This window comes from Stigmatopora nigra, chromosome 17, assembly GCF_051989575.1.
Source record: "Stigmatopora nigra isolate UIUO_SnigA chromosome 17, RoL_Snig_1.1, whole genome shotgun sequence".
Taxonomy (NCBI): Eukaryota; Metazoa; Chordata; class Actinopteri; order Syngnathiformes; family Syngnathidae; genus Stigmatopora; species Stigmatopora nigra.
This window is the reverse complement of record NC_135524.1, coordinates 6,113,686-6,140,431: the sequence shown is the minus strand read 5'-3', so window position 1 is coordinate 6,140,431 and position 26,746 is coordinate 6,113,686. Positions and strand designations below refer to the sequence as shown.

The 26,746-nt window shown below is 37.4% G+C and overlaps 1 protein-coding gene across 1 annotated transcript in view; it reads right to left on the bottom strand.

Moving 5' to 3' along the window:
* brinp1 (bone morphogenetic protein/retinoic acid inducible neural-specific 1) overlaps positions 1-26,746 on the bottom strand; it is an 84,165-nt gene that overhangs the window by 53,492 nt on the left and 3,927 nt on the right. Inside the window, exon 2 of the mRNA XM_077737592.1 lies at positions 9,063-9,330. Within this exon, the coding sequence (XP_077593718.1) occupies positions 9,063-9,280 (218 nt within the window). The 5' untranslated portion in view covers positions 9,281-9,330. The remainder of the gene's footprint in view (positions 1-9,062; positions 9,331-26,746) is intronic.

Below are 26,746 nucleotides of genomic sequence, written 5' to 3'. Positions count from 1 at the left end.
TTGTGATTTCATGGGTGTATATTTTCAATCACTTCCTATTCAATTTGTAACGTTTCCGTTCCCTTAAATAAAAAATACTTTTACGCTTTAAAAAAAATGTTGTAGTTTTTTTAAAAAAATTCAAAAATATTCTAAAAACTTTAGTACGAAACAAAGTCCACGATTTACGTTCTCGGTCCACAAAAAGTAATGTAGTGGTCCTGATCTGGCCCCAGGGCCACCAGTTTAACACACGCTTCAGTTTGTATGCAAAATGTTCCCACTATAACTTGAGTGACTCTTGATCAATTAGTATATATTTTACTTTGATATTAACAGTGTGAAATATTGTTTGAATAATTTATTCTGCAAGTGTACCGATACATATCACACCTGCAGGAGTAGCAGCTTATTAAAACATGACAATTTAATGGAACACAGTTGAGATTAATATGTCAGAGTAGCCCTCAACAATCGTTCCAGTTTCTCATGTGGCCCATTTGGAAAATTAATTGTCCATCTTTGTTCTAGTCACATGCTTTAGAGTTTTGTTAATATAAGCTTGTGTTAAATGTATTAACATTGTGTATTATTCTCCTTTGCTTTCTGTTATAGTACATACATATAGTACATACTCCAGACTTCAATTATGTTTCCATTTTTTTCGTAGAAATTCACCATTTCCCTGATATTCTAAGGATAATATTTGCCGATATTACTACAAAGATCACAATTAAATTCTAAGGCTTTTCTCCTTTGTATTTCATGATTAAAAAAAAACAATTACAGTCGTCTACATACCATTGTTTTTGTTTTTTTAAGGATACTGACCTACAATATTGCGTAAATCCTCAATTTTAACACAATTTTAATATTCATGGATCCTTATGAGTCCCTATGGTATATTCTTTAATACTCTTGGACACAATTCCATCATTTAATTAGTGTGCAAAAATCTTTGACTGAGCAACTTTAAATTAAGTGTTTCCCCTAACGCATATTTTGCTACTGTTTCAAACATTAACCTCCGGAGGCGAGTTAACAAACTCATAACTGTATTGAACTTGAATATGGAAATGTAAACTGGGACTGGAAGAATTCAATGGGCAACTTTCACGGCTACGGATTAAAGTGTCAACGCCCGACACATGAACTACATTAACTTCATGGCCAGTTTGAAAGCTTTAAAAAATATATCATTACACGTACAATTCAGATGTTCTATGACTATATTAGACAGATTAAGCGGCTAACGTGAGACGACGGCTAGACCAGCGTCTCCTCCTCCAAGCGCTCCATGGCTCTTGTGGAGATTGCCACAGTCTCGCGGGAGGGTGGCAGCAACCCACGCGGCGAATTAGTTGGCGCTTAACCCTGGCGCATCCCTTCTCGTCTACCCCTGTAATGGCAGTAATTAGCCGCCCACTTTCCCCACTGGTGATAAATTGGCTTACAAGTGGGATTTTATTTTAACGCACAAAAAGGGAAATTGCACCCAAAAAAAAAGAATAGACTGTAGAGTACAATGTTAACAATGAACATGAAAAGGAGATTTTCAGATGTCCAACAATGTGTCGACCAATTTACTGTATGAATTTAAGTGAGTTTATTGCTAGTAGAAGTTCAATCTATTTTCAAATCCAGCCCACTTGCTAATTTTGTCTGGCCCAAACTGTAAATTGTCTGTCGACTTGTTGTTTTTACACATGCATGTAAAATTTCTGTTTAGAAAAATGCAGGATTTGAAAAAAATCTCTAAAAAGGTTATTGATTATCAGAATATATGGTGATTTGGTCCGGTTTATGCTAAACTGTGATTATACTGGCCAGCCGTTCGAAATATTTAAATTATTTGGCTGTTAAGGACGACATCCAACTGATTATACACAAATAGAGGTAAGATGGGATTGTTGGAGAAAAGGCTGCCTGCAAATCGTTCATTCATTGGCGAAATCTTTGCCACTCTTATACATAAATGTTATCTTGATTCTACCCTCTCAAATGTGGCGCCCTAAATAAGATTTTATTTGGTGTTTCACTTCATTTGAAATGTACTATGCAAGAGCTTAGAAAACAAATTGAGTTGTGTCAATTGCAATGTTGTCTTGGATGTTAGAAATAGAATAAAACACCCAATATAGAAATTACAAACGAAATTGCAAATCATTCACTGTAATTGCCACAAAATGAAAAACCTACCATGGCAACCATGCACGTAGAATATAGAGTAGAGATGTACGGAAATGATATGTCTTGACTTAAACTGAAAACTGATACTGAGGACACTAAACCAAAGTACTGTTCACATATATTTTGTAAGAGAATTGCATGTAACTGAGTATTTTGCTTGCCTAAGACCAACATGTACTTTCAAAACAGTGTTTTCATTCATATTTTGACCACCCCGAGAAAGGGGTGGATTTACTAATTTGAATATCCATATTAATAGCGGCTAAGTATTAAAATTAGCCCAAAAAAGAATTCAAATCTGATCCTCTCTGGATTTTCTCTAAGTACTCAACCTTTTAAAAATAAAAAAATAATAATAACAAAAAAGTATGGGTTCCCTTTCAAAAAATGTCCTGCGGTCATACTGACATTAGACCTCTTAAAAGCCATCGTCTCTTCTACTGCTTAAAATACTCGTGAGTGTACTCATCTAAAAATGACTCAACTTATTACATAAACCAGCAAATATGACCTTCTCAACCTATCAATGATGAGATGACAGCTCCAATAAAAATAATGTTTTATGTTTTGCGGGTGAGTACACAGAGAGCCTCTCCTTGCTCACACCCAGCATGACCTTCCTGCCAGAGGTCACATTTTTGATACTAAACACAGCAGACCTGCTTTCATGTCTCCACCACTTACGGCAACCCCTTTTACTTTTAGCACCTTCCTTTTCCGTCCCTAATGGTCACCTCAAGCCCCGCCCTCACCACTCCCTTTTGTGTTCTTCTATTCCTCAGTCTTTTTCATCCATCCTGACTTCCTGTCACCTCGCCACTTCACCATTGCCTTCTCTCCCCGCGGCTACCGCGGCGGCGGTACACCTGCTGAATTAAACATGGCCAGAGCAAAATTGCAGACTCCATCAAATCAGCTTTCCAATTACAGGCCGCTCATGCCGGCTAATGCGAGACCCAGAGACAAATGGTGCGCCTTGTTGCAGTTTAAAAACAAACAGCCAGGGATGAAAAATGAAAGCATGACAAAAAAAGAACTATGCTTAATATATATATATATATAAAAAAGAGAGAAACATATATAGAGCAGGGGCTAGAAAAGTTTTCATATGCAAATGACAAGTGCTTATAATTCATTCAAGGCTTGTCTCAAACTGATTAGGCCTAATTAACAATGCCGAGCAAACGTTCTGTTCTCGCGACACAGTGTGCTTGTATAACGGCATATGTCACAACATCTTGACTCAAGCACTGGGGAAGGAAGGAAGGCCCATTGCAAATATATACAATGATGCTAAGTACTGTTGTTGCTTTGGTTACCAATCGTATGTCCTTACGGAAGGAGGGTGTCAAATCAAGCGGCCAGAGGACCAGATGTGGCCTGCCCCATCAATTTGTGTAGTCCGCAGAAGAGTATCTATCACGTGCAATCACTTCACAGGTACGTAGTCCAAAAATCTTGTACAAATATACTGATTTTTCTTTAGTTTGTTAAATAAAATTCAAAAGATTTTTTGCCAGATTCAATGTTGATTAATTTATGAAGCATGTGACTTTTTGGGGTGATTTAAAATAAAGAAATAACCTTGAAATAAATTAAAGTATCATAATTAAAACATTTTGAATAATATTCATGACTGTAATTTACTATATTTTTATGTGACAGTGAAATTTCTCAAATACAGGATTAATAAAGTTATCTAATCTAATGCAATATAATATAATAATCAAAATATGTGACAATTAATTTGCTAATAAAACATTCTCTCCTGGCCCTTACACTTCAAATGGGTTGGACGTGTACTAATAACAAACCCATTTAAAACTGACTACAATTATCCATGTATGATGAATTATACCATCTCTATCAAAACAACACATTACATACAGTATATAGTATTTACTATTTATATTGTGCACTTTAGCTCCATAGCCCTCTGGATTTGTCAGTGTCAAGAAACTTTTGTTGTGGAATGATTTTGTCCACTTTAGTACAGTAAAGTACAGTTTTCCCTATTGTGGCAGAATTAATAGGGCTAATTCTATTCTAAACCAGAGTACATATCAAGATTCTTCACATCGGAGGCTGATAAAGTCACACGCAGCGACTCACCCGGAGCCAACAATGTGCAAATGAGGAGCTTAACACTTTGACCGATGATTTGTGCTAATTGGTTGCCACTGGCTTTGGGTTTTTGATTGTCACTCTGATCTAGTAATTAAGTCTGCAGTGACTGAGTTGCTTAAGGGGTATTTTGGAGTATCCTCGCCATTACGTAAGTTTTATTAATTTATATTTGTTTGCAATGCTGATGTCCTTGCAAAGCAAATGCTTAAAAAAAAGGCTGATAGTTAAAATTTGCATATTTATAGAGTAAATGTAACAACGAATTTATCACTAATAAATAACATAACTGTTTTCTTTACTATTGCCAATTTTTACACACTAATCAAATGATAGAATTAGGTCAAAAAGTACTCGAAAATAAACTATCAAGCAATCAGTAGCAACTCTGACTTTCTGGCCGACAGCAAAATGGGATTAATACTTTTTTTTGCGCAAATTATGTTTATTTTACAAATAAAATGACTACAGGTTGTGGGTCAGCGAAGTCAAATATATTTCTGTAAAGTACCCCCTTAGGTTACAGTGTGACTGTAAATATATGGGATTGTTAATAAAAGGGAAGAAACTGTTCGAGTAAGTTAATTTGACCTTTTTACAGATAAAAACAAACGGTCTCGTACTATCATACCATTTGTTTACATTACCAAGACTATGGATAGGCATAAGTGGATCCGTTACTTTCATTTTTTGAGGGGATGTCAAGCTATCTATCATATGAATTGGACGTTACGTATCAAAAATAATCATAAAAATGTATTAAATGTAGCCTTTAGTTTCTTAATAATAAACTTAACAGCCAACAACTATTCTCGCTACTGCCATCATCAGAATAAGTCATCCAATGTGATTGGTGATAAACCATAACCGGTGTCTACAGTAGACCACATTTTACTTCATGTGGTATTGACTATAAATAAATAACTAAGCGATCAAGATTTTTTTTTCCTTTCCGACACTACAATGCTTGATTCAGTTAGTGGTTGAACCTCAATAGCCTGTTTTGCACAGACTAGCATCACTCATTCTGTCGCTTGTACCCCATTATGGACTACCAATGTGTTTCATATGATGCTTTTTGTTTGCTCCATCTCAGGTTCTCGCATGCCCCATGCCAAAATCCAATATAAATGCAAATCCAGTGGCCATTAATGCATTCTGAAGGCTTCAAATCGGCATTGTACTGTAATCAAAGACGCGAGGTAGAGGATGTTATTTAGACATAAAAAATATTTATGAAAATGCACACTTTGATTGATTGCTCTTTTTGAAGCCTCTACCGTCCAATCTGCTAAATATGCGAGTGGTGTAATGACCTGCAGAGAAGTATAACAGATCTGATATCAAATAAATCCACAAATCTTTCACTTTGTTCATAGGCGTACTGTTTTCAGCAATACAATAAAGGGGGGGACAAATTCTACAGTATTTAAAATGGAAAAATGGGCCATTGCAATGTACTGCAGTATCTGTGCAAACCCTGCACATTGTTATTTATCATTGCTACGCTAAATTACAGAACAGAAATTGCCTGCACATAGTCAAATGCAGTCATGTTATTAAGTTATTATAGTCTATTATGCTACTGAAATGTGACTATTCAAGGATTGGCTTCATCCATAATTCTTGCTTGGCTCGGGGATTGGAAAGTATATGTATAGTACATTAAAAAAATAATTCTACATATACAGTGATAACTTACAACTTTGAAAATTCTACTTTTAGAAGAGGAAGGCTTGACTAGTATAGGTAATGTACCGAGTTTGGCAAAATATCTATACATTACCATTTATATCAATATAATATGAACAGATTTTCTTGGAACATGGCAAAGTGGAACCATGTATGTCATATTGGAGAAAATATTTTTGAATTTACTGAATGCTTAAATTACATTGAACCCAGTTTTTGATGATAAAAAAAATGAATTTACTGGTAGCTTACTTTGATGGTGGATTTTTAATCCACCAAAACCACCACAATGACATTATGTAAAGGGAAAATAGTTTAGTATGTCTTTTTTTTGCTCCTCTTTTATTTCAAGATTCGTAATTGCCGGGGGAGAGAGTAATTGGTGCCTCCTGGCTCTTTGCTTCCTCTTTCACATGGCCACTGACCTTTTCAGAGAACAAGACAAGAGGCTGGCATCTCCTAAAGCTGTGTTTATCTTTCGAATTAGGCACCTCGCCCATGTTATTAGAGATGGTCCAGATTTGTTTGTTGCTGACAGTGTCCGTGCATTGCGCCTGTGAGTAATTGTTTGTGATATGAGAGACCCAGAAAAGAAGAAAAGAAAAAGAAGAAACGGATGAGGTTTTTTTTTGTCACTCCGCAAATCTGATTTGACCACTTTCCACCTCTAAATTGCCAAGGCTGACAGTGTCCCGGGGGAAATTTACAAAGCTATTCAGTTCTCATTGGCGCTTAAAGGGAGCACGCAATAGAGGCGAGTGTTGTGGCCGAGACTTCATTTCGACAAAACACTACAGCAGCTGATATCACTCGTTTCCACCCTCCCTCGCTGCTCGAAGATGCACTGATCTGCTACTCCAGCACACAACCAGCGACACCAGTCAATTGCTACCGGTGGATCGGCCAGTTTAGGGTTCACTGCAATTTGTCTCCAGTGCTGTTGTTTTCACGTTGATAACAGTCCCACTGAGTGTCAGTGAAGAAATACAAAAATGTACGGATTACAACCCTCCTGTATCAAAAACGAAAATAATATTATTCATTCTCTCATTGGCTTTTCCCTCCGGCAGTTGCTCTTGAGCTATGTACCAAAAAAAAAATGCAGCAATTTCAAAAGCTTTTTCACTCCAACCCTTAATTTTTTAAATACTGGGCCCATAATTAGTAAGAATCCTAATCGTCAATCTGTCAATTTTTGCATTGGGAATATGCTTTTTGGGGGGTTATATGTCATGCTTTTTTTTGCAGAAAGCAATAATGGAGTCTAAAAAATAAAACATGTTTGCACATGGATTAAAAGAAGGGCTACATAAGACTGAGAGAATGTGACATTATAAAGTTAACTAATTGCCCAAAAGAGAAATATGACAAACTGTATGTAATATTCCACTTAGTTTAAATGAGGATGTATAAGTATATTCTATCACAATCAGGCTTTAAGTTCAAGTAGCTTCAAGTTTTAAGGTTAACTATAGTTTTCATTTCTCATTTTACCGCAGGGTAATATGATAAAATGTTATAGGATACTATTTATAGTCGTGCTGTGATGTTGAGAAAAGTGGGCGTTACAGAAAATAATTGAGAAGCATAGTGTTAGAGAAATGCGTTATTCATATTCAGACAAAAAAAAAATTACCCCTCTTCAAAGTCGAACACAGAGAAGTTCAATCTTACATCATCTTTCATCAACTAGAAAATAGCCCACAAACTCGCAAAAGGGACTAGTGACAAATGTATCACCCTCATTTCCCTGTTTTAAAGCAGTCAAATACATTTGACTTTGTTTTACTTTTTAAGTCGCATCAAACGAGTTCCCCTCTTTCAGAATTTCACCACCTTACATCATTCCCTGCAATCTAGAAAGCATCTCCAACACATTTTGATCGATGAGTCTCCTCAACTTTTACAGCTAAAAAAAAAAACCCTCAAAAAACAACTATATCGGCCAGACAGATAAGAAAATCCATTAAAGCTTTCCCATTGAGATACATTGTAAACAACAAAGTGGCACACGTCACTGACGGTTAAAGCTACGAATGATTTAAAATGAGTGTAAGACGACACCTGGGCATAGTAACTTCCCCAGAGTTTGCCTTCGTGCAAACAGTCTGTGGTTTAATAAACCCATGGAGCACTCGGCAACCCATCTGCTGAACGTCGCCTCTGAGAATGGCATCACCGCCACAACAAACCTCGCAAAGTACAGAAACATTTTATGCAAATGTCTTGTTTGCCGTTACATGTGACAATACTGTGGGTACAGAAAGCCGGAGGGGAGCAGGCAGTCGCTCTGGCGACTTTCCAAAAGACGCCACGCAACGAGAACAAGCGGGGGTGCCGAAGAGGAGCAGTCAAAAGCGATTGAGTTGAATTTTATACTCTTACTTGGGGTCTTATGTAATTCTGAGTTTGCAGGGGGACACGAGGAAGATCCAAAGTATATTTATAGTGGAACTATCATATATTCCCTGTTAGTCGTTTTCCATCTTCAAATTTCCAGGACCTCTCCTTGAGAGTTTTGGGGTAATTTTCCCACTTTTTAGTTTTGGTGTATGAATGCCCAAGACTGAGGATAAGTTCAACACCTAAATGAAAGTTTTTTTACACTGGGGTGGATTGGCATGAAAGGTCAGTGTTACCATTTAACAATTGTAAAGTTGAGCCTCCCCCGATAGGTGTCCTTGTGCAATACACGACACCCTTAAGAGCTCCTGATGAGCTGTTTTGCACCTTGCCATTATCACCGGCATGTGGATGTGGGTGTGAGTGGCTTGCGTAAGAGGCTATGCAATGAAATGCCACCAGGCGCTTCAGGACTTAAGGGTTATAAAACTACAGCTATAAATGCCTTCCATTTAAGGTGAATATTTCAATGTAGTAAAGTTGAGCTACTTTCTTATTTTTATGCCATTGGTAAGAATAATATCTTTTCCTAAATAAGCAGAGAGGAACCCCATCAATATCTCATAAGGCCCAACAACACGCCACGATGAAAAATGCATAGCGGGTTAAAAATGTACACGCAGCTTTTTGCAAGTGCCATCTGAAAATAGTGTGCGGCGTCAGCAAACACTCACCTATAAATTTTATATCTGGTCGTGAATCCTTGGCGGAATCTGTCCACAAAGGACAGATAACTGCGGGAGTGGTGGAACGGCCCACGGTCGGAGATGAGCCAGTCATACTGCTTGGCGACATGTTGCTCAGTTGCCAACGGGTCCTGGCGGGAAGACTGAACTGCTATATGGTCCCATATAAACAGGAAGCAGATGACCTCAATAAACCTCCAGTTCATGCTTTTTTTTAAGCCGCTCCCTGTTCATTCTCGCTCCATTATGTGGAGACCTGATGAGAGAAACAATAAAAGAGGGAAGGGATGTGTAGGGAAGAAAAAAAAACAGACAGTCATTAGAAGGCAGTTTTAGCAATACATGAGGTTAATTGTACAATAGCCCAAAGAAAAATTAAGGGTGAACACCCATTAGTTCAATGAGGACTTGCGATCCAGATGGCACAGAACCAATCAGGATGGATCATAAATGTACCATAACGGGGACAAATGATGGGTTACATTATCAGCGGTAGACTCGCAATTTATTTGACCGGAAAGGACGAATTAACAAATGTCCCTTTGCGTTTTCCAGGCAGAATGGATTGGACGTCTAGTGGCGTCAATGGCTCTGAAGAATGAAAATGCACAGCCAATTCTGCTAGTTTGAAATGAATTGGATGTGGGTTTTCCATCGGGAGCAGGGTCATATCTGTATAGAAATGAGGCAAATCATGATGACCTCACCGAATTGGGATGGCATTGACAGATGAGTTCACAAATCATTGCGTATATTGCGAAAATATTCCACTGTAACTGAAAATATCCAGTTCATGCTTGACATTTAGGTTATTTATATTAAATTCAAGTAAAAATCACTATAATATAATATAGCTGTAATGTCATCAAGGTCAATAGCTAGAGAAAAATAAAATGTCCCTCCTATACTAAACATCCTCATTGTGCAAACATCCTACATTAATATTATCTCACAAATTACGCTCGACCATTCAGTTAAAGATTAAGAAATTCAAAGAATAGATTTAAAAAAAAAAAACTAATTGCAATGAAAGAGCTTTGCTCCTGGCCATGGGGAATGTCCAACAGAGCACTATCAAATGTGACTGTGCGAAATCTTTCCTATTTCATGCTTTATTAGACAATAACACCGTAAAAGAGCCGACAAAATGTAATGGGACTAATCTGTTCCTACTAAATACGTGATGAACAACTTGATACTTAACTCATTGACGTGCAATACATTTGAATTGGGGGTTGAAGCAAATGAACGAATATTCAAATGCTCTGAATGTCAACAGGTAAGCACTGATTGATTTGCTTTACTACCGACTATTTCCACAGTTGATCTATAATTATAGCAGATTCAATGGAATGAAGTCTGTGTGCAAAGACTAAATTGATCTTTACTGTAGCCCATTTGGAAGCTTCTAAATCTACCAATGCGTCAATTCCGTCTCTCAAATCCCCCTAAAACTTCCTACTATGAGCACATTTACATTCATATAGACACAGGATGAAGTTAAATTCTAATGTTTTATTTCCAGAGATGAAACTGTCACTGCATTAAGGTTTTTATACCACCTGCTGTCAAGTAATGGTGTTCAACCCATGCTGCGTTTTCTGCAGATACTGACTCCTTAAACAGTGCTTTACTCTCAGGTAAAATAGAAACTAATAGTACCACTAATATCAAATGGCTTGTCGCTAACTTCCTACTGCGCTAGAAGGAAGTGTTTTCATCTTAAAAAGTCAAACTAAATGTCTGATGGAGAGTCAAGCTGATTACTGAAAGTCTATTTGCCCTTTCCGCAATAATTAAAAGGTGTCAGCACCAATGAATGAGACATTGGAGCAATTCTTCATGGCTAAACCTAGTAATGGTCATTACATTTTGTTGATGTGCTCTACTCTACACTATTAGATGAAACAGTCCAAAAAGAGAACTATGAAAGTTTCCCTGACAAGAGTTTCCGTTAGAACAGGCAAGGTGTCTCAGAAATATCTGCTTCTAACCAAAATAAAAACATGCATTAGTACTTCTCTTTATGATAGCCAAAAGGCGAGTGTTGATTAAAATACATTATAAATAAATAACGTTTAAGAATTACTGAAAGACGTGATTTCGGAAAATAATTGATTTCAAGAGTTCAAATTAAACTGCTTATTTATGGGTGTTTTGAGTAATACTTTTGTGACAATATTTTCATATGCAAGAAATAGTGTTACATTAGGGGCACGTATCCAGCTTTAATTATGCAACATCGCTTTCCAAATACTGCATTCCCTGTTCCTTTGAGGACTGTTGTCAGATCTAGGCAGGGCCATTCAATGCCATCTAAAGGACAGCCAAATCATCTGCTGAACAACTAAATGGAGGTTATCTAACAAAAAAAAAACAACCACAGATGAAAGCATATTACAATTGGGTCGAAGCAAAGCATCAACTCTTTCAGTGCATTTGACGATAAGAGACATGTGGTTCTTTTCATATTATGTATAGAAATAAGTTTCTCTTTAGTTGAAATGAATTTAAATGAGTGACATAACGAATTGACAGCCTCTTTATGCACTGCAAAATCATCCGTTTAGTTTTATTACTCTTGCGATCAGCGTTTACGTTGCTTTTCTTCCAAGAAATTCAAATATTCTATCGGAAAATTCCTAGTAAACAGTTGGAAATTGGTAAAATATACCAGTGTTAGATCATTGGGATGCGGACTATCTGCCACAGTAAACAGTGGCATTGGAACCTAAGCAACAAGGCTTTCCCAGTATTGTTGCCCCTGGCCACTGTCATCAACAGTGGTACAACTGTAAAAAAAAAATTACTGGTTTGAATTTAAGATGATAAATTATCAGCTTTTAAATGCATGCATGTAGAGTCCTACCATTGCGGCATCATTTTTTTGTAAGAACGCTTACACACTTTTTCTTCCTACCATTTTATAATTTAGATAGCTAAGAATATGTGTGAGTCTTCACAGTTTGTTTTCTTATGCAAAATGTTTAGAAAGAAGAATAATAAAGCAAAGTTTCCACCTTGTATAATTTCATCTTTGATAAATTCAACTAAGTTCAAAAAACAGCAGGCTCAATCAAGAATGCATGCTTTACATATTGATTCATCGATCCTGCGTGTTTCATGTTGTTGCTGTTTTTTTTTCTTTATTTATACCCCCTTACTGTTACATCCCCAGGCCAGATTGGATATGCATTTCACAAAAGAGCCTGCGGGCTGTTGTAAATAATGGCCATCTTGTGCTGTTTGCAGATTACAGTTTTTTTGCAGAGTGGATTAGCAGACGAGAGGAGAGTGCGGAGAAAAAAAGAGGAAGCTGAACAGTGTGGATCTCATTGAATAAGAAATAAAGAAGGGAGGATGTCTGCTTCAGGAAATCAAGCAGACAGGACAAGGGAGGGCTTGTTTTCTCCATTGCCCATCTTAAAGCGGCCCTATTCATGTGGCGACTCCTCCTCCATTCAGGTTCATTCAAGGGGATTTAATTTCCATTCCCGTCCTGTCACTGCCTTTGTCAATCAATTCCCATCTTCTTCCCCTGTGTGTGCACATCTAAGTGCGCCTCTTTATTCTAAAAAGTTCATAAGAAACGTGGAGCGTGTTCCCGCTGTTTGAATTCTCAATCCCGGCCACAAGAGACAGATCAACGGCGAATCAAGTCTTTCGGGGAAACAGGTAGACACTAGAGACGGTGCACTCTCCTAATTGACTGTGTTACACAGCATTTGGCCACCATTATTAGCAAGGATCTTCTAAAGAAAAATGACTTGCCACTGTGAGGTATTTTCCACATGAAAAAAAATCCGCTATATATAGTTGGTGTGTTTAGCCAAGAGAAAATTTACAATTGGTAGTGCCAGCCTGTCTTCTTTCAATGTAGAAACTGAAGCCACTTTGATATCAGTCCTATGGAGACTTACCGAATCTCACTACTCCAAAGAACGGACAGCATAATGCACATTAATACAAATATAATAAGAAATAAACAATAATAATGTCTAATGACTTTACAGGAAATATGACTAGAAACTAGACTAGGTCATTTCTAAACTTTAATTGTTTCAAACCAAACTAGATCTTTCCAGAGAGTGGTTTCAAAATGACTCATCTAAAAGGTGCACATTCCAACTTTTCCAGCAGCACTAAGGCCAGTTTATCATCGCTTCCCTGCAATCTATGTCAATATTTTTTATCGGATTCCCGTCTCCGGAAGAACATTTACATTGCAAACTAAAACAATGATTAATCGAAGAGCACACAATTATGCAGTAAAGAGCCAACAAACAATTTTAAAATCATAGAACTTTGTAAATATCCCCCTTTCAAAACAACTGCTGTAACAACAATACTTTTTCAACTCAATGTCAATACTCAAAAAAAGGCATATAATCTAGTGGCTCTTAAAAATTGTCAGACCTTGACATACGAGCCTAATGTGTTCCAGGACTGAGCTTGTATCACAGAGAGAGAGAGAGTGAGAGAGAACATTTAGGTAGCATTAATTTGAAAGAAAGCTGAGTATTTATAGTTTTTCAATCAAATATCATATCTATCTACTGGAAAATCTAAAACTCCAACTCGTGTGTGGACATATCAATTATGATACATTTACTCTAAGGGTGCCGGTTCAAGGAATACCACAATATAAAATCTAAATTCCAGGAATGATGATCGCACAGCTTTAAGCCAAGTGCGGAAAGGGATGGTAATGGTCTGCCACTTGCAATTGCCGGGAAGCAACAGAAGAACTGGAGGACCAGCCGTGGCTAACTTCATTTGTACTGGATTCCATATCCCACCATCCCAACCCCCTACATCACAGACTCTTGACATGATCGCTAATTTAAAAAAAAAAGCTGTGGTGGCACTCTGACCTTCACAAAACAAGGCTGAGCAAGCAACACACTTTATAATTAAATTCCCCGTCTGCTCAGCAACATATCAGCTCAGTACAACAATCAATGGCTGATTTTAAAGAGCGAACAAATTCACTAACGGTCACAGTTATTCCCATTTACCTGGCAGCTGAATTATTGAAAAAGGGAGGAGGGCAGGGAAGTAGCATCGATAATGTTTTCTTTCTTTTTTTTTTCAAGAATGCGACATTGCGAGTTATACGATAGTTGCCCCCCGCCTCAGCAACAACAGCAGAGGCAGTTTATGAGACGGTCCTTAAAGCAGGGAACGGCTCTGTCATAAAGCAAACTAATTAATAAGATTCCTGCGACAGCATGAGACCAGTCACTATGAATGCACGGCACATATTTTTTCACTGTTATGCAGATAAATTGGCTACCAGAAAGGCAGTAAAATGTGGCATGGAATAAAAAATGTAATTCATTTGCTTCGTGGGGGAATTGGCAGTGAGGGAAATAAAAACAGTGCCGTGCTTCAATTATTTTTGGTTCTCAAGTCTATTACTTTAAAACTAGGGATCGTAAATGAGAAATATGTTCAACAGTACCATTGTTTTTTTGGCTGACAATTAGCAATTAAGGAAGGGAAACGCTGAGCCCGGAGTCACTGGCACATATTTGTCAAGCATGTCGGAGCGTTTTCACAAACTAGGACGCTTATACACCAAGACTGGACTGTGAAGTATACACAAACCACTAGGGATTCTTTAGAAAAACTATGATACACAGTTGCCTAATATACAGTACTTTATTTGGATCTCATACAAACGCTAGAGAATCACTTGGGACTGTAAATTAAACTTAAAATATTTTGTTTGCATTGTTAACTTTAACATTAAGGAAAACTATATACTACAGTGTTTCCTCCAGCTCTTTAAAGGCTGGTGGGTCACCTGTAAAATTTGATTTAAATGGGAAATATTGATCAATATTTTACAAATTTAAATGTGAATATGCATACAAAGAATGAAGCTGCATTTGAATTTGGCGAGTTATTGACTTTATACATGAGCTTTAGCAAATATTTAGACCTCATAAATTACTATGAAACTCATAAACAAGTACAGAGTTGATAAAATTAAAAAAAGGACTACAAAACATGGAACACCCATTGACTATTGACCTAAGGCTAAAGTGGCAATGTATAATGGAACATGCAACAACGATAGAGTTTATAGAGCTTTTCCACCTGCAGTAGGGCTAAAACAACAACTATGGAGTTTGTACTACTCATATAGCCATGGAGCCTGAATAAAAATCCCAAGAACATTTTTTTCCTACCAGGTTTGAGCGATTTGTCACCAAATTTGTCAGTGTTGCCACTTCATGCAACTGTGGCTGCCTCACAGATGAAGATTGATTATTTGTCAAGTCACAAATTGGCTTTCAAGTGCTTCCTCTAATTACCCTGTGGTTTTATTGATGAGAAACCACTGACTGTTTTCCTTGGATTTACCTCAGCAGGCACAAGCTTTTTTTTTCGTCTGTTTGTTTTGGGTACCGCATGTCTTGCCAAAAAGACATTCAGGAGTGGGACATAAAAGCGAGCCATCCTGACAGATTGTGCTCATCCACTCTGCTAGAATAATATATAATGAGAAGCAAATTCCCTTTGCTTTGTGGCTTGTCATAATGCTTCCAAAAAGTCCCAACATGATTCCAAACAGCTATGAGGATGCCGATGACAAGAAATCGCTCGGTGGGTCTTCTGTGTTTGCGGATCTAAATGTCAAGCGATGTTATTCAGTAGAAACTCATCTGCAGACCCATTGGGAGTCCACCTAGAGAAAGTACAAGCCCAAAGATTTCATCACAATGAGTGCCTTGCAATACATTGCGAAAACCATAACCACGATCTGAAGAAAAAGCAGACTTTGCCTTCTTTGGTGTTCATGTCAAAAACACAATAGGACAGAATCAAATTAAAAGATGTTTGGGAAATTCCTTTCTAGGGTAAAGTACGACGGATGACGATAATTTAAAAGCTAAATACTTCAGGGAAAAGCAGTCTTTCACAGCTAATGCAGAAAAGCAGAGTGTTGAATGTTTAATAAGGAACATGTTTTCCTTTTCAAAGCACAACTCAAATTCTGCATGGCAACACATTTAAAACAAAAATTTGAGTCATTCAGTGGAATGTTCTAAAAGTGTTTTGCTGATATATCAACTTTAATTTCCATTGGAAAGGGTTTCTAATGAGATGTAATTGGATGAAAAGTAAACTAACATTAAAATAAAACCAAAAAAAAGATGGAGCAGTCATGTGTAAACTAACATTTGTGAAACGCAAGAGTGTGGCTGCCAGTAAATTGCCAAAAAAGTCTACAGTATGAGCAGGGAGTGGTAATTTGAAGAAAATATTGAACATTTAGATGGAAAATAGTTTGAGAATCATTCATTTGGGGTCTAGTCTCAAAAGATTGCCCCTTCTCTTTGGATGTCAACACTGGTGGCATGACGCACTTAAGTTTTGTTTTGGCAACTTTCTATCGCGAGTTTCTGTCTTTGATAGTGACAACCTTTTTTTTTTTTTTTTGCATTTCTAAGTTTGTGTTTGTGCTTTGTTTCTGTGGTTGCAGTATTCTCATCTTGCAGAGTTTTTATGTTGCTTTTGTGTAATGTTTATTTGTTGACATCCTTTGTAGCACTTGGCAGTTTGCACCACGTTTACCCCTGATGCCCACTGTAGAGATATTCAACATATCAAGTCACACACATGCATAACTCCACTGACAATTATGAAAAACAGACGTCTATTGTAGCGACCAGATAGACCTGAAAATAGGAGCCTAGTAATATTGTGCATTCAGACTGATGGACAAAACAATGCAAAACATATAGTAATAGGAGAAATGGATGCAGTTAAGGTAACTATTAGCTCATGTTCAGTAAATTTTCAAGGATTTGGGAAGGTTGCTTTTATGGTCGGCCTAAACAATAAGAGCTCTTTTTTTTCCTAGAAATTTCATTGACCTGTGTGTCTTTTTGAACTTAAGTCTGAAAACCAGAGGGAAAGAAATGGCCTATAGTTGAACAAAAGCAGAATACATAAAGTGTAAAACTTCTTTCTTATTGTTTTTTTTCTCCCCTTTTTTGTGCTGCCAACCCCTACATACAAAATAGCAGTTACATGAAGAAACAACCTTTTAAATAACTAGTTTCTAGATTTCTTTTTGTTAAAAGAACAACAATGGCAGATTCCTTGACCTATTCTTTGAATTGTTAACAAAAGATAGAAATAACCATCAGCCATAATAATTTTACAAGCAGTTGTGAAGCAAAATCCACTCTTGACAAAATGCTCAAGATGACCTCTTGGAGGAAGACATCTGAAAATCAGGCCTCTAACCGGAAGAAGGTAAAAATAAATTTTAATAAAGCTAAAAATATATGTACCTGGTATCGGTACCCTTGATATCAACAATGCCTAGTTCAGTACAATTCCTCTGGGACACTGGCAAGGAGAAACGAGTTCAGAACATCCTAAGGAAAAATATAAAACTCCTGCGCCGTTGATGTGCATCACGTAAATTCCTCCAGCATATATTAAGCAGATCACCGTCAAGACTCGGCTCACCTCAGGTCACATTAACACTTTACTATTGTCATTACCCTAAGAATTAGACAGCCGCTTCCAAGGCATCTCCCTACTGCGACGGATCCGTCACCCTTCGTTCGTGTCATAATATATGCATGTCTCACTGCGGGTGTTGCCTCATTGGCTGTGATGAAAGCGTTGCGAGGAGACTGAAGATTGCTGGTAAAGTGAGAAAGGATGTACAGACCCCCAAAAAATAAAAGAGCATCACCTTATCAGTCTGAGGTATTTGCTCGTCTTATGCCAGTATCTGAGAGAGGTAATAAATGCAAGTAGTTTTCTCATTCCCAGGGTTTTATCGGAAAATGACGCCGGAACAGAATCATGTCTCTTCCCCAACTGACTCATTGCCACCTGCTTTTACCGACAGATGTTCATATATCACAAGAAAATATATGTAATGAAAAAAGGAGGTAAAAATGGTGAACAGCTGCCACCCTCTCCAGGGAAGCGACCGGCCGAATAATTTCCAGAGAAGCTTTTGTCCAGCACGAGAGGCTTTATTTTTGGACTTGCTCTGCCCAAGTGCCATCTCCGAATCTAGCGACCTCATTTTTTCCCAATTTGCTGTTTACTCTCCAATTCTCCCAACCGACAAAATACTAATGAGCAGACTTGCAGGCTGAAGGTTTTTCGGTGAGTGGAGGAAATGAAGTGTTAAGCCGGTGTCCTGCCAACTCCCGCAGTTCCCAAATTCAAATTCATACATATTGCGAGAATGGGAGAAAATCGGAAGAACAAGCAAAGAGGCTAGGCGGGCTCCATAAGTCAGCTAAATCTGCCGAGACGCATGGCAGATGGTTTCTTCCAAGTGCCTTCCATCTCAATTCCTTTCAGATTAAGAACTGAAGAGCGAAACGGTGCTGTATTATTAGCGTCTTGTGTCACCAATATCAATATAGTGTAGACTGTTTTGTACCATGTTCGGCTCAATTCCATTTATTCTTTGCGAACTAGGAAAAAGTTAACTTGAGAATCACATCGATGTGCTAAATTTGCATTGTAAAATACTGTGACTTCAAGCTATAGAACAATAGACACCTGTAATTCTATTGCATTAAAACTTACATTGAAATGAGATATTTGCCCTTTTTTCTGCAGTATACAATAAAAACGGAGGGTAGTGGGATGGTTTAAAGATTTCGCTTTTTAGTGGATAGATTGTACAAAGTAGGTGCAATGCTTTCCAGCTTGCAAGCACATTAGAAAACCTAACTCCTCACAGCTTTTAAAAGAGAGTGTTGGCTGCTAAGATGCCAGGCTTTTGGATCACAGCACTCCCCTCGACCCTAATGAGGATAAAGTGGTTCAAAAAATGTGATGAGATGAGAGATTTGTCATCTATAGCTTATTTGCTGATTAAAGTTGTTTTCCACGATTTGTAGCTGTTTTTTTGCAGTATTGCGGATATTACTTTTCTCTCTTCTTATTCCGTTTCATTTTTATATTCACATTTTACACATTTTTATGCTGTTTTTCCAGTGTTTTGTTTTCACCATCTTTGCACTTTTTAAAATTTAAATGACATGCCTTGGACTCAGGCATTGATAATGTAATTGATGAAGAAAAAATTACTTAGAGCAACAGTTGATTTAAGTAATAAAGTTTCCTGTTGGATTCTAAAGAAAATTCATGCGGGTGTTTTTTGACACACTTATGGTAGAGCAGACATGGGCAAACTATGGCCCGCGGGCCACATCCGGCCCGTTAGGCTTTTTAATCCGGCCCGCCGACGTTGTCCAAATAATGTTTTTTTTCCCCCAAGATGGCGCCGTCCCGCGGAAGCCATTGGCAGTAGCTCTGTCCACTCTTATTTATTTTTCATGTTTCACAGCCCCTCTATCTTTTTTAAAATTACATTTTAATATTTCTTAATACATTCCTTTTTACTTGACTTAGTACTTTATACTTTTTACTTTAATCATGAGTGATGAGTATGTTAATACTTAATCTTTTTTTCCTGTTTATGTTTCATATGTACTGTTAACGGATGCACTTTTTTATATGTATCGTATCTTGTGCTGACCCGGCCCATCTGTCAATTTTCTTAAGTCAATGTGGCCCCCGGGCCCAAAAGTTTGCCCACCCCTGTGGTAGAGTGTTGGGTCCAAACACTTGCAAATCTAAGGGTTAATTTGTCACCTGGAGGAATCCTAATAATTTTAACAGAATAGATGTCATTTTACTGCCAACCCTCCCTGTTCAAATGGATTGGATTTCCTATGGCTGAAAATGCATGTCTGTAAGTAAATGTTCTAGCTAGTTGCAAGCTATAAAAAAATACTATGTAGTGGGATGGGGTATCTCAATTTCTTCTATGTATTGAGAATCAAATATCTCAATTCACTTCTCTGGGCAGTTTTATTTTTACTAGAGCACAGTGCCAAGGATTGCTCCTGATAAATAGATTTTTGTACTTATACCAAGAGACATTGACTCACTGTAAGCAGTTTACTACTCCACTTGACTGCAAATCGATGTGATCGACGGAACGCAACCTTTTGTCGAGCTGCTTGCATTGTCTCATTCCCAGATGGTAACGCTAACAAACCATCTGCTACATCAGTCTACATGACCACTGAAAAATGTGTTCTCCATTCTGGGATAAGTTGCATAAGGCACAGATAGTAGGTGCGTAGATCCCAGTTGGGCAGATCCGCATACATTTCACTTGTACTTCCAGGTTGTACTCAGCAGAAAGGGAAAAAAAATGCCCCCTTGATACAGGTTAGAGCAGCCATTCCGTGTTTTAAGATTGGAAATAGAGTGCTCTTGACCTCCTGCCTTTGTAATTCTCCCACAGCCACCGTATTCAACCATCCCTCGAGATGTCCGCTTCCTTCGTTTTTTTTTCCTTCTTTTTTTTCCCTCTTCAGCTCAGAGGCTTATGCCACAGGGCTCGGCATTTTATTCTGTATTTCTTGCTTTGGAAGAAGTAATTTGCAATGTAATTGTGTCATCACAAATTACATTGCTGTCGTGGTGAAGATTCAGTACGACCTCATAATGGTTAAATGTGTGATATATATATGTATTTTTTTTATTGCCCACAACACCAAAATGCTTGACTGAAGGCTGACTGAATGTGTCGTGACAATCTTGCGCTTCCATTCCAGTCCATCTTTAAAGAAGTGTTATTTATATTTAAGCTTCTTAAAGTAAACTGTAAAAAGCTTCAAGTCCTTATCATTTCCCTGCCAAATTACACAGCTCACTGGACATTTCAGCAGAATATAAATATTTTTCAACTGGCGAATATATGTAGTATTCCTAAAGGGGCATAACATGGATGTTGTACTGAAATTTGTATAAAGTTATTTCATAATTACAGTCAAAGTTGAGGTCATATATTAGATAAATTTAATCAGGTACTGCAGTAACTGAGCAAGGCATTGCATTCTCACAATAAGACCCTTTTAAGATGGTTGGCAAGGGGGAAAAATGGTCAACTTCATCTTACTAATACATATTTCAGATGGAATTATAAACTGCTAATTTTCTCATTTGTCTTTTTTTTTCTACTTAATGCTAAATTAAAACAAAATATTCTGTATGTCTGCCATCTCCAGTATTGGTATTGATTCCCACAAAGAGAAATATATTATTCATTTAATTAACTATAGAATAATTCTAGTGTTATTGACAATGACAGGCGTCCAATCATTTGCCTTTTTGCATCCTTCTGCAATGAATTTAAATGTTTTTTTCACTAGTTGACAACCAACCAATATCAACTGTGAGGGTTTTCCAATGAATGACCATTCCTTCATCCGCTGCCAGCACCTCTCAGTGCAAATGAGACGTTTTGCACCATCAATGGAAGGAAGCAAAAGAGATAAGTGATTCGCGAGATGGAATGTTTCAAGATGAAAGATCCCCCATGTCAAATTTCCAACTATGAACACTCCTGTAATTCTGCAAGCCTCGTCTTGACTGTATTTATTTTTAGCCCTAACACGATCAAGACTGTTGTGTAGCAAACTGTGCATTTTCTTTCCACTAACGACTGCTCGAATGTGCTGTGTTGTCTTTTCCGTGCCCTACATGGGAGACGTGGCGGCATGCTGAGTGTGCACGTTGCGAGAACACGATACAGCACGGCTAAGCTTCACCTGGACCACTTTCTCTCTGTCATTACCACTAACAACAGTGGCTCCATCAGCACAGACTGCACTCACAACACCTGTGGGAATATAATGCTCTTGAGCTCCTTGTGGACGCAAGTCAATGTGCACTGGCCGCCCTCTAAGAATTGATTGTTTTGAATCTACACTGTAAATCTATGGCACAGCTGTGCATCCATGCACTATCAGTAAAGTGGCAAAAAACAAACATGGAACTTACACCATTTCCAATACCAAAAGAGACGGAAATATTTAAATACAGTCTTGTAAACCTACCCTATCATTGTCTACGCAACCACTAATCGGGAAACGAGTCTGCCAGGAACAGGAGCTTTTATTTTCACTAGCATTTACAATTCAGCTAAGTAAATATAAAATAGTATTATGGAAAAATGAGGGAACATTTAACAGAGCAAACTCCCAGACAAATGTATACATAGACGCAGACAACTTTAAGACATGCTATGTGATGAAAAGCACATTGTCTCCACGTTTGAACATCATTTACAATCCGTCACAATTACTTGTTTAATTCAAAGCCTGCTATTGGGAAGGATATACGTCCACTTCATTTAAAGAGGGGTGACTGTCTTATATATTCAGTAATATTTATAGTAATATAAGCAGAAAGCAGTATTAAAATAATAGGGATTCAAGTTTTTATATTGTTTTACTTTAGATTTAATATATTATAAAGTCTGTACCATTATTTTTTTGCATTAAATGAACTGGAGATGATTTGGTTTCATGGGCTTAAAATATTGGCGACCTATTAACACAATACTACTTATTTAAACTAGGAGGACTGGCTCATTTTAAAGTAATAGCAATATTAGGAATAAGCAGTTGTAAAATTATGAGGTTACAGGTTTTAAAAGCACTTATTTTGTTCGGTGTATGAAGACTTCAACTCTTGGCTTGTCAGTCTGAACTTAGATGAACAGATGTGCAATGCATTTTGGCTATTTAAGATATAAAGAGTAGAAGGAAGAATAATTTGGACATAAGAATTCATTTGAAAAGTAAATGATAATTCCTTTGGTTGGGAAGTGCACAAATAACCAATTAAATATTAGCTTTTGGATTGTCAGCACTCAAAGTGAAATCTGACAAACATATCTACCGCCAGAAACTCTTTCCATGCCATAAAGGGTTTGTGTGCTAAAAACGACATTTGATCTTTATAAAAATGCATTGACTTGTGTTTCTGTATTCTCACTTCTGACACTACGAATCTATCCGCCTGTCTCCCTCTTTTCCCCAAGGAACAAATGAAATATGGTTGAAACAGCTATGCTGGCGTTATATGCTAAAATTAGGGGGGAAATGACTGGCAGCATGTGCTGGAGGTTTTGTTAATATTCAACAATTTGAGTTCGTGAGGTTTTTTTTTTTTTTGTGGGAAGAAGCGCTCATTTTTTTTTGCTATGTTGTCATCAAAAGAGGTATCAGATCACAGATTCTAGTCTTGACTTTATTGCCATCGGTTGATTTGCAATTCGCAAACATCCCGAAAGCAAAACACAATTATTTTTTTCTCAATTGTGTTTTACTACTGTTTAAAGTCAATCCATTGGTAGGCGGGGGACGGAGGGGAGTCGTGAAAGACTAGTGATTTCACATCGGGAAAAAAAAAAAGGTTCCCACACACAGAATGAGTACTTTTGATGCAATATTGAATAATATTGCCAGCAAAAAGCGGGGGTTTTATATCAGTTGAAAAGTAAGAGTTTAAAACTAAACTAAAGGGATATTTTTAGATGATGCTGTAAAAACGAAATGAGTTTGTCACCATTAGATCCCTAATAGCAAAATAATGACACTATGTATATATTTTTTTCTAAAAAGAAAAATTTACTGTCCATTCCTTCTATATTTTTTTGTCTCACTGTCCACAGCCAACTTTGGGGATTTTCAAATATACCCACTAGAGATCCTGTAAAAATCCCTGCAAAAGGCCAACAGGGTTTTGAAGCCATAAAATTGCACTCAACTTTTATGCTTTGTCAACTCCTATTTCTTTTTTTGGCCCTGCGTATCCCCAACACGCTCTATTCCTGTCACCCCAATTTCCCAAACACAATTCAAACACCTTGGACCTGTAATAGGTGTGCTACATGATGGCCGTGTGTCAAGATTAAAGAATGGTTACTCCTCTTCCTGAGGGGAGAAAATAGCTTTACTATAATTACTGATAAAGCTACTGCACTCCTTCCTTCCTCCCTGTCTGCCTGGCCTCTGTGTCAATGTGCAGGGTTGAGTGATTTAAGCTGAAAACGGTCCTTGCCGGCTTCTTCCTCGCCGGTGCTGATATTGCAGTTTAGTTGAGGAAATTCGGGGCCAATTGAACAGCTTTTATTCACCTTCCAATTGCAGACTCTTTTGAAGTGAGACCACGCCGTACCCGAGCAAGGGGGGGGGACGCCTCTGACATAAAGGAACTCGCGCCCCAACAAATCTCGCCAGAAGTACACGGCTCGGAACATTCATCGGGATAGCTCTTACCCTCGACATTCTGACTATGTTTTGTAACTGGCAGTGGCTGCACAACAAAGCACAGCGGGTCGCTTTTTTTTTGTGTTCATCTTTTTACCGAGTCCTTCACGTGCGTGATACAATGCCAAGTTCGAATCCCTGCAATTGTTTTTTTTGCGTCCTCCACTGCCCCAGTTGGATACAAAATGTGAAGCATGAAGCGGTTTGTGCAAACCCAATTGTCAAGAGGCTTTCAACAGAAACATAACACAATAACAGCTGCCTTTTGTGAGAGTTCACGGGAAAACACATCTTCAGTATTCTGCTAGTATTGTGACCATGATAAAATGTTCAAATCGGTATCGGTTCTGCACCCAAAAAAGAAATATAAATGTTGATATTACATGAAGTAATATTACATAGTGTTCAGAACTAACCTCTGCAAATGTGTTAACACAAAACATCCAATCTATTTGAACTGGGAAGGTATTAGCAAATGAATAGGAACTAAATGACAATAAACCAACATCTTAGTGTCCATAGCTTTGCCAATATAATATCTTAGCTGGATATAAGGTTTCAGTTTTGATATTTTTGACAAATCTATTGTAGTTGATTGATTTGTATCTAGCAGTAAAAAGTTAACTCAAATCATTACCTAGTTAACAGCAAATTAAAAAAAATATTGAAACTTGGAGCCGTTAATGGTCCTTTGGCACAAACTAAAAAATATATGTTATAATGTTTCCAAAAATGGGCATCATGGTATATTTTAAATAGAAGGAAAAATCCCGTTGCTCGAAATTATTGCATCAAAAACAATACATATGTTTAAATACAGTGCCATTGACGACAATAAAAAGTTTTAAGTGAGTATGAAATTTGGGGTTTTATGATCTTATCGGTTGTATATTTGCAGTTTAACCCAGGTCCCAATCTAAATATTTAAAACTGCTAAATTATTCACAACTGGGTTCCACTCCCTTGTGAATATCAAGGCTCTATTGTGTTATCGAAGAAGCTCGGCGAGCAGTCAAGTACAACCTGCATTTGCATGACAATGTCTACTTCATTTTCTTACGCTTTGTTGTCTCAACCATCTGAGTCTCTGAGTTCTGGCATTTTCACCTTTCCACCTAAATATTGTATACTTGTATTTAATTAGTATATGTAAAAATAAGTGGAAAAGAGTAGATATGTATTCAGTTGTATTTATTGTTCTACATTTCAGCCATATTTCTAAGCATTAGATTGTTTCTACATGTATATTTGTTAATCTGTAAAATGATGACAGACTCATTTTATTTTTTATTCTATACCCTGCGGCAAATATTGTTTAAATCCAGTAATGTCAAAGCCCTCAGGTTGCGTTTGCTTCATAAACACAAGCATTTTAATTTAAATGTGAATAAATTAAAAAGTACAACCCAGGTCATCATGCCCATCTTTTTTTCTTATTACTAATTCTTAAAAGATTGATTTACACCAACTAACTATCTGAAATCAGGGATATGCATAATCTAAATTCTACAAAACAGGTCGAAGCCAGAGCACCCTTATTACCAAAGACCAGAATTAAGTGTACAATCTCTTTTCTTTACACAATAAGTCTGAAACAATGACCACCATGTCTAATGATTATCATTTTATGAAGTTAAGTACTGTATGTGGACACAAATAAATGATATGTTTACTTAAATTAAGTCTGAAGGGCATACTCGACATATACTAAATCCAATAATCAGTTTTTTGTTGGGTTCCCATAACATTCTACAGAAACTGGATGGAGACTTTGTGACAAGTGCAGTAAATCACCATAGCAACAGGCTAAGAAGTAACACACGCTGACCACAAATGTGTAATAATTACTCATCCAATCAATGTACCGCACAGGTTGAATGTGACAGGATGTTGTTACTCAGTTCACAAGATCATATTTAAATATACGAATTGAGAGAGCTGCTCATGTATCTAAAATTTGCTGGACATTTATTGTGAGATACACAGCAAAATATTAACAATGGCCTTAGTCGACATGTTTTGAACGGTGGTGGACTTTTGGCTAATCCCGTTTGGGGTCGCCATGGGAAAACACTAGAATCCCCTGTTAGATACATTCACTTGGTGGTTTCAATGAAGTAAAACCCTAATGTTTTTTTAATTCTTTGCATTTAAGTTGTGCAGGAACAAATTAAAAAATAGGGGGGAAGGAAGGGACCATATTATATTACTTAGCATTTCATTTTGTCCCTTTGTCCTTCGGGGGTGAAGAAACTTGGCTACAGTTTCTTCCTCTCTGATCACCTGCAAACATCAGCGCCTCTTCAGGCTGACAATAAATCCTCTCCTATTCTCGTTTGGGTCTCCCAAGTTATTCGTTTGGGCTCGGCTCGGTACAACCTGTGACATGTAATGATTAATCTGCACGATGCTAAAATATATTTTACTTCTTTACCTTGGGAAATCTGTTTTTAATTAAAGAACTAGATAGTGATTTTGTTTCCTTTATGGGCAAAAAGAGATTATGTGAAGTATTAAGATGTACATTTTTAAAGCTGC